Source organism: Castanea sativa, chromosome 5 (genome assembly GCF_040712315.1).
Source record: "Castanea sativa cultivar Marrone di Chiusa Pesio chromosome 5, ASM4071231v1".
NCBI lineage: Eukaryota > Viridiplantae > Streptophyta > Magnoliopsida > Fagales > Fagaceae > Castanea > Castanea sativa.
In genome coordinates this window covers 48,854,781-48,870,148 of record NC_134017.1, presented here as the reverse complement: position 1 = coordinate 48,870,148, position 15,368 = coordinate 48,854,781, and the positions used below count along the sequence as shown (strand labels likewise).

Genomic DNA, 15,368 nt, shown 5'->3' with positions numbered 1-15,368 from the left:
TATCTCTTGCGAAGTATATCGTAAAAAGGTAAAGTCAAGAGATAAATTTTTATAGTGCAACAATTGCAACAAAAAGACATGCTTTCCAATCCCAAGGTACACAAAATGAAAATGTTTACTTTTTATATACACAATAATTAATATGATATTAACATTATATATGTCATTTCTTTTATTAGGTATAGAATTTAATTAAAGGTTGAAGATAGCTCAAGAATGACCACATTCATTTTATTTGATTCGGAAGTAGAAAAAATACTCAACATATCAGCGAAAGACCTTTTGAATAAATCTTTAGAGGTGAGAATATGGAAGAAAAAATTAGTATTTAATATTTACTAAACTTTACTTGAGTATACAATTTGAAAAATGTTACTTTTGTTAGGAGCCCGATGAAGTCATCATTCCTATGCAAATAGAAAATCTAAAAGGAAAACAATTTGTTTTCCAAATACAACTAAATGACTATAATCTCAAGTATGGATGAGAATTCTACACCGTCAAGAAACTTTTTGACTCTTTTGAAGAAACTGACAAAGAAATTTAGCTTGATAAAATGACAAAAGTACGTATTCTTTAATTTAACAAAATTACAACTATGACATTTTAGATGTATATGCTGTAATACATTTCTCAACTTGTTCTATTGCCAGGCTTACATTAGTGATATTTCAAATGAATGTAGCAATAACTTATCAACTGAAGAAGATGGTGATTGTACAAAATTTCAAAAACTTGATGTTTAAAGCAATGTGCAACTCACACCAACATTTGTACTAAAGGAAAAACAAAAGGGCATATTCAGGGACTACTACAAAGCAACAAAGGAAGAAGATACAAAAAAACACTTTAAAGTTGTCTTTCAATCTCTAAGATTTTCTATGCACAATTTGGTTTTAATGGATTTGTGATTTTGGTACTAAAGACATATTGGAACAAAGGAAATTTTGTTGCTTTTATGCACAATTTGGTTTTAAATTGAAATAGAGAGGAATTAAATTCTTATATTTAGTTATTTAAGGGTACATTGAATATTTAGTGCAATTCATGAAATAAATGAAATTGAAAAATAAAAAAAGCAATAGCAAAAATACATGGTATTGGGACATTTGCCCAATATGTGCAAATTAAAAACTATTGGGAGGAGGTTTAGCCTAAAACAATTGCGGCTTTGAGAGATGATAAACTATTTGGTTATGTATTAAAAAGACCAGTGTACCCAGTTGGTCCAATAGTAACACAATTAGGTAACTTGTCCAAGAATGGTTTGCTGTTTGATTGGCTAAACAAGCAACCAAATGATTATGTGGAGTATGTGTCATCTTTTGGGACAGTAATCATATTTCATGTCCTTCTATTATGGATATAATTTTTATTTATTTTTATTTAAAAAAATTAGTAGCATTCTCATGCATCGCGCAGGTTCTTTTGTAATACTTATTAAACCAAATGTAAGAACACATTATGATTATTGCAATATATTACTTCATAATTGTAGGGGCATTGGGCCCAGTAATTTACCAAGGATGGCCCAACGAAGTCTTTTGGGCTAAAAACCCAAATCCGAAGACGTCAAAATGATCTTGGCGTATCTGAATGTATCTCATAAAGAAATGCCAAGTAAAGATATGATAAAAATGACCAAGTTAGGTCCGAGGAGAAGATGTGTCCTCGGATTGTTAAGCCGAGGACATAGGAAGAGAGGTTTAGCATCCCCGGGCTATATTATAAAGAATCCTACGACTACGGGAATACACAGTACACGTGGAGGACAATAGAAGGAGCGGTGGAAATATCTAAGGTAAAGCTGCTACCACCGCCCATACATTAAAAGCTCTGTAATTGATACGCTGACTGCATAGATGGAAGGATGAGACCCCAGCATGGAGTTTGGAACTTGGTCCCTAACCGCAGCGGGCTTTAGGGAAGAATTGATGGGACAAGTATCCAAAATCAGCATTGTAACCATGAGGTGGAAGATGATGAAGAGGAGAAGAAGAAGTATAAATAAAGGGGAAGACATACGAAGAAAATGGAGGCTTTTTCAGTAAGAAAAAGGGCCAATAGTATATGATAATCAAGAATTGTATCCAAACTTGAGGAAATACTATTATAAATTATCCTCGGATTGTGTCCGAAGAGGAACTTTCAGTCTTACTCTTGTAAACAACTCTTTATTTTGTGCCATTGGGCCCAAAGCCCGTTCTTTTCCTTGTCATCTAAATCATCATTGAAATCTAGATTACAAACCCATCCTCTACAAATTTTATTGTAAAAAAGGTCTTTCAAGCCCATTTCCTTCCAGTCATAGTTTGGGAATTTGAATTGTGTCCTTACAATAATATTTGTATTTATCTCATTTTTAATATTACTTCATAATATTACATGTTTCATCTTATATTAGAGCCAACGTAGCTTTCAATAATTGAAATTAGAGAGATGTTTAACCTGAACATGTTAACATTTGATTTAAAACTATTCCATGCATCGCATGAGTTTTCGACTAGTGTTAAATATATTTGTTTGGCCTTATTAATATAGGCTCACGTATTTTGTTCAATTTTATTTATATGTTTTATGGTCTAATTATTTTCAAGAAAGAATATTATATATTATTCCCATTATTTTTCTACTTTCCTCATATTCATGCACTCTTAAATATATATTTTTGGCCTTATTAATATACGCTCTCGTATTTGTTTAATTTAATTTATATGTTTTATGGTCTAATTATTTTCAAGAAAGAATAATATATATTATTTCCATTATTTTTCTATTTTTCTCATTTATTATAGAATCATGTTAACAAGCATCCTTAGGGCAAATGTTAATAAATCATATTAAAAAAGTTTTGACAATACTTTTATGGAAAACATAAAAGTAGTCAAAAAAATTAATTACTTTATTATATTCCTATAAAATATTTCTAAAAATAATTCCTAAATAAATTTTCTTAGGATATCTATTAATATTTCCCTTTATTATATTACTTAAGTACATAAAGAGAAGTTCAACCATAGAAATTAACGGATGATCCATTGACATGAATTTCAGACTCAACTATCCCAAAAAAATCCAAGTTTAACTGTTGACTTATTAAAATTTGACGTATAGGGTATGTCCTATAACTAAAATACCCAAACACCCACAAAATGATTTTCTCTTCTTTTTGTTGGTGAAAAGAGGGGAGGGGAACAGATCTTACAGGTGAATCATGTCTCATATCCAATGCCACCCATATTAGGATTGTATTTATTATACGAAAATTGTTTTACACGATTCTATACACAACTCAAAAAAAACAACTAAAATCGTTCATGTAAAACAATTTGTGTGCAATACATACCACATTTAAAATGATTTTTCTTTGTGTGCAAGAGGAAAATAAAAAACATAATGGGCCTTCAATTTTGTTTGGCTGAATTGATTTTTTATTGGTTTATTTTATAAATATAAAATATGAAATACAATTTTAAAAAAAAAAATTGAAAACTATATATAAATTTCTGGTGAAAAATATTTGATGTTTTAAACAATTTAAAAAATATTCGTTGCCAGCGATGGCCCAAGAGTTGTGTTTGAGAAGAATTAAGCACAAAATGAACAATAATCAAAATATGAGGAAAAAACTTCAGTACTTCACATACGAAAAATCCCACAAGTTGGCCATGAAATTTGGATAAGATAGAGTTCTTTGATTAAATTATGAATGAAAAATGATGTCATGTGAGTCTGTAACTTTGTGTAGGACTATCTTCTTCTTTTTTTGAAATTGCATAGGCCATAGAGCATTGTAGGGAAAAACAAAAAAAACAAAAACAAAAACAAAACAAAACAAGCATGAGAAACTAGCTTTATCGGTCTTTGAATTTTTTTGTTTTTGAGGAAATCGGTCTTTGAAGTTTGAATTACCATCATTGCCCACATTGATTATTTGACATGACATAGTTTCCCTCCTTCCATATTTTATTGGCAATCAGTGGCATCTCGATAACTGAGACTATAGAAGCATTTGTTTATTTCTATTCACGCTCTTGTCTTCTGCTCATAAATAACATTGACAAATGGCAACGTTCTATTACCCAAATTCCGCATTATACAACTCTACTCAAAATAGAAAAACAAACGTTATATTATAACTCTAATTGTTAGGAGCTCATAAAAATAAAATTTACGAAGGTTAAGTTCGAAACTGCTAATCATAGTCATTTTTCTTTATAATTATTCAGCATGCATGGGATAAAATATTAAACATGCTCAGAAAAAAATAATCAAGTATTCCAAAAAAAAAAGGTTGTAAGAAAATTTTGTAATTATCTTCTGTTAAAGGTCACATTGATATTGAATTTATGTCTAGCATTATTATTATGAGTAATAACCCAATTGGCCTAGTTTAGCATAAAGTACATTTACACCTAATTCAAAACTTTGTAGTATCTATGTATTTTAGATTTTTTACCACAGCACATTTTTGGTGTGATGATCACTTCATAAGTATAAATGCTTGTGGAATGTAGGGGGCAAGGGTCGGGGTTCAAGTCTCTAGAAAGAAGTTTCACACATATACACTTAGATTAAGTTAGAGTAAAATTCTATCTGGTATAAAAAAAAAAATATATATATATATATATATATATATATATATATATATATATTCTTTGTAACAGAATAATAATAATAATAATAATAATAATAGTAATGTAGCCTTTTAAAGGTTTTTATGTGAACAACTGTACGCATACCATTAAGTCGAAATGCACAATTCTCCATGTATTTTTCTTCATTCTCCCTTTCTACTCACGGTTCCTATTTCACTTTTTGATTTCAACATTTTCCACCATGATCAGCATCAAATCTTTATGTGGAATGGAATATGCATAGATCCTAAAGAAAAATTTGAAAATTTTTATCTTTTGGGATGAGGAATAAATAGAGAACCTTTTAGCAGGATTTAAAAAAAAAAAAAAAAAATCATTCTCTGGGTGAGCTGTAACCCTTTCACTTTCTTCCCCCGAGTGTATGACATAAATGTACCATCTAATCACACTGAGCCCTGCCAAAATTCTCAAAGTGGAGCTATGAACTCAAGCAGTGTAGCATTCTCATTAACCATATTCAGAAAAGAAGATAAAAAGGACAGTATCCAAGACTCAAGTGGGACCTTATACTGTAGGGCCTTCCAAAGGGTCCAACACCAACAGCCATAAAATGGGACACAAGCACAACTATTGCTCTAAATGAAGCCTCTCAGTTTTGCAACTGAGGACCAAGAGGACCATCTAGTACTACTTTTGGTGGTATTGCCAGCTTTTCTGGCTTGGCAATGCACGAAGGTCTAATCACCTAAAGGGTTTGGAATCCAACGGCTATGATGGAGAGGAGTTTGTAGACCCCATTGGGTGGCTGTGTTGTCCCTCGAGTGGCCAAAAAATTTTGATAAATGAGCTGAAATTCATGTACTATATTGATATTGAAAAAAGAATCAAACGTGTTCATGGATAATATAAGCTACCAATGAGTCAGCAATCTACAACTCAAACCTAACTCCTCGATCTAATTCTCTTAACCAAGTCTGTAGCACGAGAAAAACACGTATGAGTTTGCCTATTTTTCAGCCTAAAATATTAATAAGTTGGTCTGGAGATCAATGGCAATGTTGGACAGCACTACAGCTAAAGAAAAAAACAAAATAGATTAGGCAAGATTTGAAATAACCATAAAAAGTGCCGAGAATGTTTGCTAAAAGTTTTAAATCTACTTACCGTTAGTGCAGTGAAGTCCCTTCTGTTTTGTTTTGATATGGAGGTGAGCAAGCCAGTTGAAAAAGTCATCCAAATTTATCGAGCAGCACCCAAATAAAAAAACCCTTCTACGTTATAGGCAGTAGGCTTGGATCATTTACCCCCCCTTTTTTTTTCTTTTTTATCGTGGAAGGATTAGTTAAAGGTTTTTTTCTTTTTTGCTGAGTAGTTAAAGGTATTAGACTATTAGGTTTATGAGTTAATTATGTATTAATTAGTCCAAAAGACCAATTGTATTTGTGAAATCCATGTACAGTTAACCCTACACTATATAAGCTACATATACATACATACATACATACATACATATATATATATATATATATATATATATATATATATATATTGGTTAAAAGACAATGTATTAAAAAAAATAGAATATTATAACCGCATCAAAGATTGCAAAATTGTGCATAATACAAAAAATAGTTAATCTTACAAATTTTAACAAACAAAAAACACCCACATTAGAGCTTGCAAAATTGTGCATATACACACGGCTACTGTAGTTTTACATTTAATATTTTATTATTTGTTTCTCTCTTCTTCGCCTCACTCTCTCTTTTGCATCATTGAAGGAAATAATAAAAAAAATGTAAAAAAATGAATATTTTATTGAATGAATGTTTAAAATAGATAAATTGATGTGGGTATTTTGTAAAAATAAGGATGTAAGATAAACAAAATTTTTTTTTTTTTTTTGTGCAATATAGACAAAAATTTTACATCCTTTTACGCGGTTGCTCTTACATCAAGTTCAGGAAGAAGCCCGTTAAAAAATATTCCAGTATAGTCATCCTCAAAGCAGAAAATACGTCTATAGGCGGACTATTAAACATAGGAAATTCTAAGTCCTATTCAGCACCCATCCTAGCCAACATGTCTGCGCACCTATTAGCTTGAATATATACATTATATATAAATATATATGTATATAATATATTAATTACTAGGTTCATTGTAAACCGGAATTGATCGAACATGTAGTACAAATGTAGCTGTTACAGCTCTATACTCTGAACGTAAGCTGCCATGCATTAAAAAAAAAAAAAGGATTAAAAGGTCATGATCCCCCCCCCCCCAAAAAAAAGAAGAAAGAAGAAGAAGAAGATGAACTGTGTCTAAGGTCCATGTGTTTGCTTGGAGCAATTGAGCAAGCATGGTTCTTCTTATTAGATGTTGCAATGCTTTGACGCTCGAGGAGACAGATTTTATTCTCTAAATCATTATTTGCCCTCGAGCTTTTTTTTACTAGTTTACTTTGCTTTTTTTTTTTTTTTACTAGTTTACTTTGCTTTTATAGACTTAAAGACCTCCAAATAAAGCTCATTCCTTGCCCTTGAATGTGGCAAGGTATATATGAAACGTGTGTGTTCGTCAAGCTGCTTTTTCGGCTAAAATCAAATTTGCCGAATTCAGTCTTATCTAGTCTAATTCTTTAGACTTTAGGACAGTACGCATGGCATCTCTGAGTCAATCTTTTCAGCTAATACGCAAAAAAGAAAGCTAAAAGCTACTAAAGTTCCAAATAATGGAATCAGACTGAGGTTAGCAGTCATCAGCTGCACGTATGCACCATCATTGCTAACTATATTTATAAACAAACCAGTCCATATCATTCGGAAACTTTATAAGATAAAGGCTGCTAGTTTATCATCCTAAACAAAATTTAGTAAAAGAAGGATTCTTTTTGTGTTTCACGTTGTTAGGTTAATAGGAAAGCATATAGTGCTGTTAATTCTCAGGGTAACTGGGCCCTTCTCATAGTAAGGTCGTTGTTGTGTTTCTCTTCCTTACAAGGCCCCTGCCCATTTTAGGGTTTTGGTGAGTGCCTATTGCCATTGTATGGTTAGAATTAGAGATGTCACTTACATAAATATCCCACCCCAGGGTGCAAACCGAGGCCCCAGCATTCTCCATGCATTAGAGATGCCATCCGGCTCAATTCATTGTATATTGCATATTGCGAATTTAGTTTAAACCAGGGTGGTCAATACCGTACCAGTACCAGTACACTTCTATTTTGTACCGAAAAAAATACCGGCCACGTACCGGCCAATTTTGGGCAATACCGGCCGGTACAGAAAAAAGCTTTTTTTTTTTTTTTTTTTTTTAGTTTTGTAATTTTTGAATTTTTGTAATAGCATAATGATAACTTATTTACATTAACTTATTATTATTATTTGTTTTCTTAGTATGCAATGAACAACTAAACTTTCTATTTTTTATATTGTGTTTTTTTTTTTCTTTTAATTGATACTAAAGTCTAAACCTATGAATAATTTATTTTGAATTGAGGTAATGTTTTATAATAAACTTTTATATTTACTATAATATAAGTGAAATATTATATGCTTATAAACATGATTCTAGAGATTTTGGTGTGTATATAATATATATATATATATATATATATATATATATATATAAAATAGCGGTAATCCCGAAACAATACACCAGTATTGACCGGTATCCGAAATATATCGTACCGGTACAGCCTCCGGTACGGTATTGACTTCCTTAGTTTAAACCCCCTTCTTTCCTAACTAAAAAATAAAAAATAAAAATCACCTAAGCACTAGAGCATATTTGAAGGCAACTTTATTCAATGGACGTATCTGTGTGCCTCCAATCATAACACCCAAATCATGGGTCAAGTGGCATGCAACCAAGAATATCATAGAACAAGATACAAATAAATGCATGCAACATAGAGAAAGGTAACACCAATAAAGGAAAAGTTTAAGATCTCTGTTTTCACGGGTAGTTGTTTTGTCTGTGCCTCAGCATGCTAACATGATTACCATACAAATAAAAAAAGCAAGTCACTAACCATTACCAAACTACATATTGATTTCAATCTCTATCCATGGTGTGTGTCAACAAGGGTGGAGCCTAGTTGCATCTATAACTTCACCAAAACTGTCAGGAAGCACATTAGCACCACCTAAGATTTCCCTAAAACAGACGTCTAGCACTTAAAAGCCAAAGAAGCCGAGTTCACTGGCTCTTTCCTTCTCAAATGTCTCAAAGTACTGATAGATGATTGTAACAGCAAGTAATATTCCAGTTCCTGAGCCAATTGCCCCCATGAAATCTGCCAGCACTGTAAGTGCACCAATGCATATTCCACCAAATGCGGCTGCAGTAGGTATGTAGCGATTCAGCTCCTTCTGTAAGTTTGAATCACGATGTCCAGGCATCACCATTTGTTGTTCCTGCAGAACCAGCATGGAGTGTTTAACATCATCCGAATGCATTCATAATTGTAACATTTTTGGAGCACCATATCTTAATCCTACATATCTCGTCTACAATGTAAAGCTCATGATCATAAAGCAGCAGCAGCAGTGCAAAAGGCATATTGTCTATAAGCATGGAAAATCAAACAAGGAACTCTGTAGATATACAAACATTTTATGAAGTTACTGCAAAAAACAGAGCATAGGTGTCTTCATATGATCACAAAACTAAGAAAACTAGAGGCATCTCATGCCTACTTAATTAATGTTACATGAGGCGCCATTGCTGGTCAATAGCTACATTATTGATCAAAGAGATTGCTCTTCAAATAGGAAAAAGTAAAAATAAATATTTGTGTCTTTTTTGAAGTGTGATGTAAGTTTCATCTTGGTATACCTTGAGCTGTTTAGCAACATCTCGGGCAGAAGACCCAGATACTTCAATCCAGGTTTTAGAGAATAGGGCACAAGCTGAAAGCATAAACACCAAATAGAATAGAGCATGGAATGGATTGGCTGCCATATCTGCCAAACTGCAAAATCATAACATCAACAGGAAAAAAAAAAAAAAAGGCATCAGAGCAATGGACAAAAACACAATGACTAGCTACTCCTGGTGGCACACGCTTTTGCACTTTAATATGATAATACGATAATATATGATAAAGGAAACTACTGCATCACCTCGCTGGTGCAGTGACATAGTAAGCAAGACCACCAACTGGAATATACTGGCCACCTGAATATTCAGATTCCTTCCACTTTCCCAACAGATTTACGATGAAATTTCCACTGTACTTCCTGTATAGCAACTGGATGGATTTTTTTTTTTATTTAAAAAAAAAATGGTGTCATTTCAATTACAATGTAAAGCAAGGTGTTTGATATTCACCACTGCATAATTAACTTTAGTACCTGGGAGATGAAATACAGATTTGACACAAGGGCAGATTGGAGAATGATAGGCATGTTGGAGGTGTAGAAAAGCTTAATTGGATATGAGCCCTGTTGTCCACGAGCGTTCTTTGATCTGACTGGCAGAACTACACGGAAACCTTGGAAGTAGATGACAATAAGGAAGATCAAGACTGTAGCAAGCAAATTAGTAACATTTGGCAGGTTTTGCCGGTAAAAAGCCTCTCGTAGAGCACGAACTTTGTCACTCCTAGTAATCAGTAGATGGAACAAAGCAATAACAGCGCCTTCAAATTCAGCCCCCCGGCCACTGTTAATGGTTGTGGGGCTAAAGGCTTTCCAAATAATGTTTTCACTGCACAGTCAACCGAAAATTGAGGATTAAAACACCATAGATCGTACCATTCTAAACACCATGATGAAAATCAAATTTGTAGCCTACCAGATGTTGGTTGCTATGAAGAGAGAGATCCCAGACCCCAGACCATATCCCTTCTGGAGAAGTTCATCTAGGCATATAACAATAATTCCGGCAAAGCAAAGTTGAATAATTATAAGAATAGCATTGCCCACACCGAGTTGACCAACACTGCCATACATCCCAGATAGGACATAGGCAACTGCTTCACCAACAGCAATCAGGATGCCTAACAACTTTTGTGCCCCATTTCTGCAAAAACACGTGCCAAAGAAAGCAGGATTCATTACACTAGAAGCTACAGAGCCAAATCACGATTGAAAGATAGTTGACTTTTAAAAAGCAACAAGGCAAGGATGTGCAGCTTATAATTTTATGTACGTACATTTACATTTCAAATACAGAATCCACCAAGAGTTGAAATTTACGACATTAATTTCTTGGTGGATACAGCATCTAAATCTGAATACAAATCTCATTTTCCTTGAGAAGAGCAAAGATCCATTATTTCTTTAACTAAGAAGACATAGGTCCCAAAAGAATCAAGGAAACACAAGACCACAAGCATTTTGACTGATGTCACTGATCTTCCAGTAAATCCAAAAATTAAACAAAGACTGGACAGAATCAGCCCTAATCTGCAATAATTTTTTTTTTGCTAGGGCACATCATTAGACTTTAAGACTTGCCCATTAATGGTGGATACTAAAATGTTGAAGTAGTAATTGGCATAAAGAAACATATTAGCCCTCTTGTAAGTTAACCCAAGTTTTAATTGGCCCCCTCAGGCTTTTAAATTGACAATGAAGCAACTAAATTTTTACAATTGTTTCAGATACATTGAAACTAAGTATGGTGGATTAGTAAAGGGTTCCAATTTATATTTAATATAGTAATCCTCAAAAAATAGGGAAACATAAAGCTCTTAGAGCAAAGTTTTCATTGACTGCTACAACTTCATGCAGAAGAAACAGCTTACAATGAGAGAGAAAGAGGGGAGGGAGAGGGGGGGTCCCTCATAGTTTAGGGTTGGATTCCAATTAAATACTGAATTTTAAAAAATTTTAATTACAACCCAAATCTTTCTAAATTGTTTCACTTTGCCTCCTCAGTGAGTCACTATTAACTAAAAGTAATGGAAACTCAAGTGAACGCCTTGAAACTTATCAGGACACTAAAAAATCTGAAACATAAACATTGAAAGGCGAAAGTATTTTAGTGCCACAAAACCACTCACAAGAAAATGGTTTCTTCATTAAAATGTGTCTCTTTATTAAGGGTTTTTAAGTTGTTTTGATACATATTTTGGTCGTAGAATACAGTCACATATTCATATGAAGAAAACTTGAAGTCTAAATAGGTAGTAAACACAGATTACATGAATTTCTTTTATTCTTAGTTTAATGAGACATACTAATGGTCCAGATTGCAATAATTTAATAGCATAAGGTAGGAATTGGTGCAATTGAAAATTTAAGGTTTAAACAGCAAGGTCAAACTTCGGGGGTTTTCATGTAAATATCTCACAAAAACTTCTCAAAACTTACAAGAGGGCACGATCCTCGCGGACACTGTTGTCCACTTCAATGATCTTGGACCCAGCCAAGAGTTGCATCACTAGCCCAGAAGTCACAATAGGTGTAATTCCAAGCTCCATCACAGTCCCACGGTTTGATGCAAGAATAACACGCATCCAATAGAATGGATCGGCACCCGTTGTTGAGTGAATTCCATAAAGAGGAAGCTGACTGCAAACGAGAAAGATGAAAAGCGAAATGACAGTGTAAATGACCTTCTCTCTGAAGGGAATTTTCCTGTCAGCACTCTGAACTTCTGGCAAAAATGAGAGAAACGGTCTGACCAGATGCAACACTCTAAATCCTCCTCCCATTTTTAACGGCAAAAACTAAACCAAGCACCTGCTTCCAAAGTTTACACTTTTATCATCAGTAGATCAACAATATACATGCCAAGTAAATTGTTTAAGAACAATTAAAGATAAGATTCAAGTTTATTAGTAACTATAAAAGGATTTCATGGAGTATAAGGTGAAACTGTTGAATAAAGTTTATCAAATTAAATGGGGAAGGAACATTAAAAAAAAAAAAAATCTTACTAAAGCATGCAGAATGCTTATTGATCACTACCAAGAAATCATCTATATAAGAATGCCTATAACATTCCAGTCTATATCTTGTAATCCATGTGCATTGCATAATAGTGGTTCATCATATGAATTGATTATCAGACACCCTATAAGCATCAAAACAATGAGATTATGCTCAATAATTAATGTCAAATGGTTTTATAGATGCAGATTTATCCTACACTCATACTGGGTCGGCTTCCACAAGGAGAGAATAAGCATGATCAGATTAATGAGAGACAAAGTGATGTCACACACAACAAAGGGAAAATAAAGAAATACTACAATGCCAATTACAGGCGACCGAAATGGGAATATGGGCATAACAATTGGATTTTTTTTTTTGATAATGTAGGGAGTCTTTCTAAAGAAGAGCCCTTTGAAATTGCCTCTAGCTATGAGCAACTGACCCCACTTGTCAAAATCAGTTGCCGGGTAATCCATGGGCATTCACCCTTGACAGGCTAAGCAGTTTATACTCATGCCCAAGAACACACGGCATAATAATTGGAACTCAACGGTCCCAAACAATCTCAAACAGTGACACCAATTCTGTTACATCTCTTAGGATTATCAACAAAGCACTCGTGGACAATGACACTAATTTAGTTAATATACTTCCTGATTGTCATGTTCGCAATCCATCACCTAACATTTTATCCAGTCCTACACCATAAAACCTCTATGAACTTTGAGACCCCATTTGAGTCAACGCATCATCAGCACAAAACCATACAACCATGCAATACATTAGCGAAGCCCGAGAGTAATTCAAAATCAATCAAACCAACTAATATCTCAACATATTCAAAATGCAATATGTTGCTATCCCACATCAGCCACAAATGAGATCACATTAATTTCAGAGAATGCTATACAATTCATACATTATTAATTAAGGCTATAGCTCACAACGCAAGGAAAATAAAATAGATAATAATTTTTTTTTTTTTTAGAGTACTTAAATTTAAACACTGATCTAACAGTAAAAAGTATTTTCCTGAACCAAAAATTTGTTTCACACCAAATCAAACAGAGTCAACTGTGAATTCAGTGCACGAATTAAATTGAATCTGGTAGAAAAAACCTACAAATTCATATTGCAGGCAAAAACGCACCGTTTTAACGTTAATATCAAAGAAATAATTTAACAAACAAACAAAAAATCACAGGATCTATAACCTAAAGCGATTCTTAACAAAAACGAACCATGCATAATAATTGCTAATGCATTGGATCTGAAAAAAAAGAAAAAAAAAGAGCACGACATTAATTCAAAATTCAGGATTTTTTTTTTAATTATGAAATTTTATAGATCAAATACAATATAACAGTAAAATTCAAATTACGCGAAATATTTTTTCCATGGAAAACAAATTAATCGAGGAATTGGAAAATCGTAAATTCTGGCAGATCAATGATCGAAGGAGAAGGAAAGTAAATCGTGCAATGTGACAACGAGTATAATACATAGATCGAAATGTGGAAATTGAGAGAGAGAGAGAGGGGGAGAGAAAGAGAGAGAGGCTTACGGCTAAAGAGAGAGCTCCAGATCTGAAACCAGAGAGAGAGAGAGAAAGATAGATAGAGAAGCGCAATGCGTGTTTGTTGTATAGAAATAGGAGACGGAGTCGTGTGCGAAAACGAGAAAACGTCAATAAAAGTATGCTTGGCTGGGTCGGGCCGGCCAAGCGTGCGGCTAGGTGAGGTGACCACTTCGTTACCAGGCTTGGCTAATGGTTAATCAACGCGTGTGTGTGATGAGATATTGTGGGTTTAGTCAGGTACTGAGTGGGTTGGGCCTAACTTTCTCAGCTTTTAGGATCGTTGGGCTGTAGTTTGGGTACAAATATAACAAAATGGGTCATTTTTTTATTTATTTATAAGATGGGCCTATTTTAATATAAGAAGAAGAAAAGCAATATAAATAAGGAGAAGACCAAGTTCATAATGTTTTTATAATAAATTATAATTGATAAGTTGTTATTACTTTTAGTTTAAATCGACTACTGAAATTATTTTTTTATCTACCAATAACAACTAGTTGCAATCTACCACTTAAGGTATATTTGGTTGGAGTGAAATGTGGGTAGATGGAAAATAAATATGAGAAAAGTGAGGAGAAAATGGTAGGAGTGGTTGTTTGGTTGAAAGGGGAAGGAGAGTGAAAACTAGTGGGGCCAGGTGTTTTTTCTTAAACTCGCCCAAAATCAATCTCCCAAAATTGAGGAGATTATAGGAGAGAAAACAATGAGCAAAGCTCCTTGTTGCTTTTGGACAAATATACCTGAGCAGATACGTTCCGAACTTTTGGACCTTTTGGCTTCTTCTTTTTGTCTTGGTAGCCATTTTTCTGGACATTGCCTTCATCTTCTTCTTCTTCTTCTTTCTTTTCTCCTTAGTTTTCTTGATTTTTGTTTGTTTTTTTTTAGAACAAAAATTTGGATTAGTTTTTTAAGCTTTTTTATTTTATTTTTTCATTTTAATGAAGTGCCTATCTATACACATTTTAAAAAATATATATATAATTTAAACCTATCACTGAAATTACTTTTTTTGTCTACCAATAACAACTAATTATAATTTACCACTTAGGGTATGTTTGGTTGGAGTGAAAAGTGGGTGGATGGAAAATAAAGGTGAGAAAAAGTGGGGAGAAAATGGTTGAACTGGCTATTTGGTTAGGAGAGGAGGAGGAAGAGAAAAATGGTAGGGCCGGGGGTTTTCTTCTCGGGCCCACCAAAAATCAATCTCCTCAAATTGGGGAGATTATAGAAGAGAGAACAAGGATCTGCTCCTTGTTGCTTTCGGACAAATATACCTAAGCAGATACGTTTCGAACATTT

General features: G+C 33.5%; 1 protein-coding gene across 1 annotated transcript; it reads right to left on the bottom strand.

Moving 5' to 3' along the window:
* Positions 1-8,512: 8,512 nt before the first annotated feature.
* Positions 8,513-14,194, bottom strand: LOC142633769 (uncharacterized). The gene is made up of 7 exons (XM_075808019.1): positions 14,055-14,194; positions 11,924-12,295; positions 10,401-10,628; positions 9,959-10,313; positions 9,728-9,855; positions 9,441-9,576; positions 8,513-9,019 (listed from the first exon to the last, which is right to left on the bottom strand). Exons 2-7 carry the CDS (start codon positions 12,265-12,267, stop codon positions 8,780-8,782), a joined length of 1,431 nt encoding a protein of 476 aa, XP_075664134.1. The 5' UTR covers positions 12,268-12,295; positions 14,055-14,194; the 3' UTR covers positions 8,513-8,779.
* Between the last annotated feature and the right edge of the window lie 1,174 nt (positions 14,195-15,368).

Coding starts and splice junctions, on each gene's coding strand:
- LOC142633769 (XM_075808019.1), bottom strand. CDS start 12,267: ATGGGAGGAGGATTTAGAGTGTTGCATCTGGTCAGACCGTTTCTCTCA. Junction 10,629..11,923: donor CGCGAGGATCGTGCCCTCTT/GTAAGTTTTGAG, acceptor GTGTTTTTGCAG/AAATGGGGCACAAAAGTTGT. Junction 9,577..9,727: donor TATGTCACTGCACCAGCGAG/GTGATGCAGTAG, acceptor ATGATTTTGCAG/TTTGGCAGATATGGCAGCCA.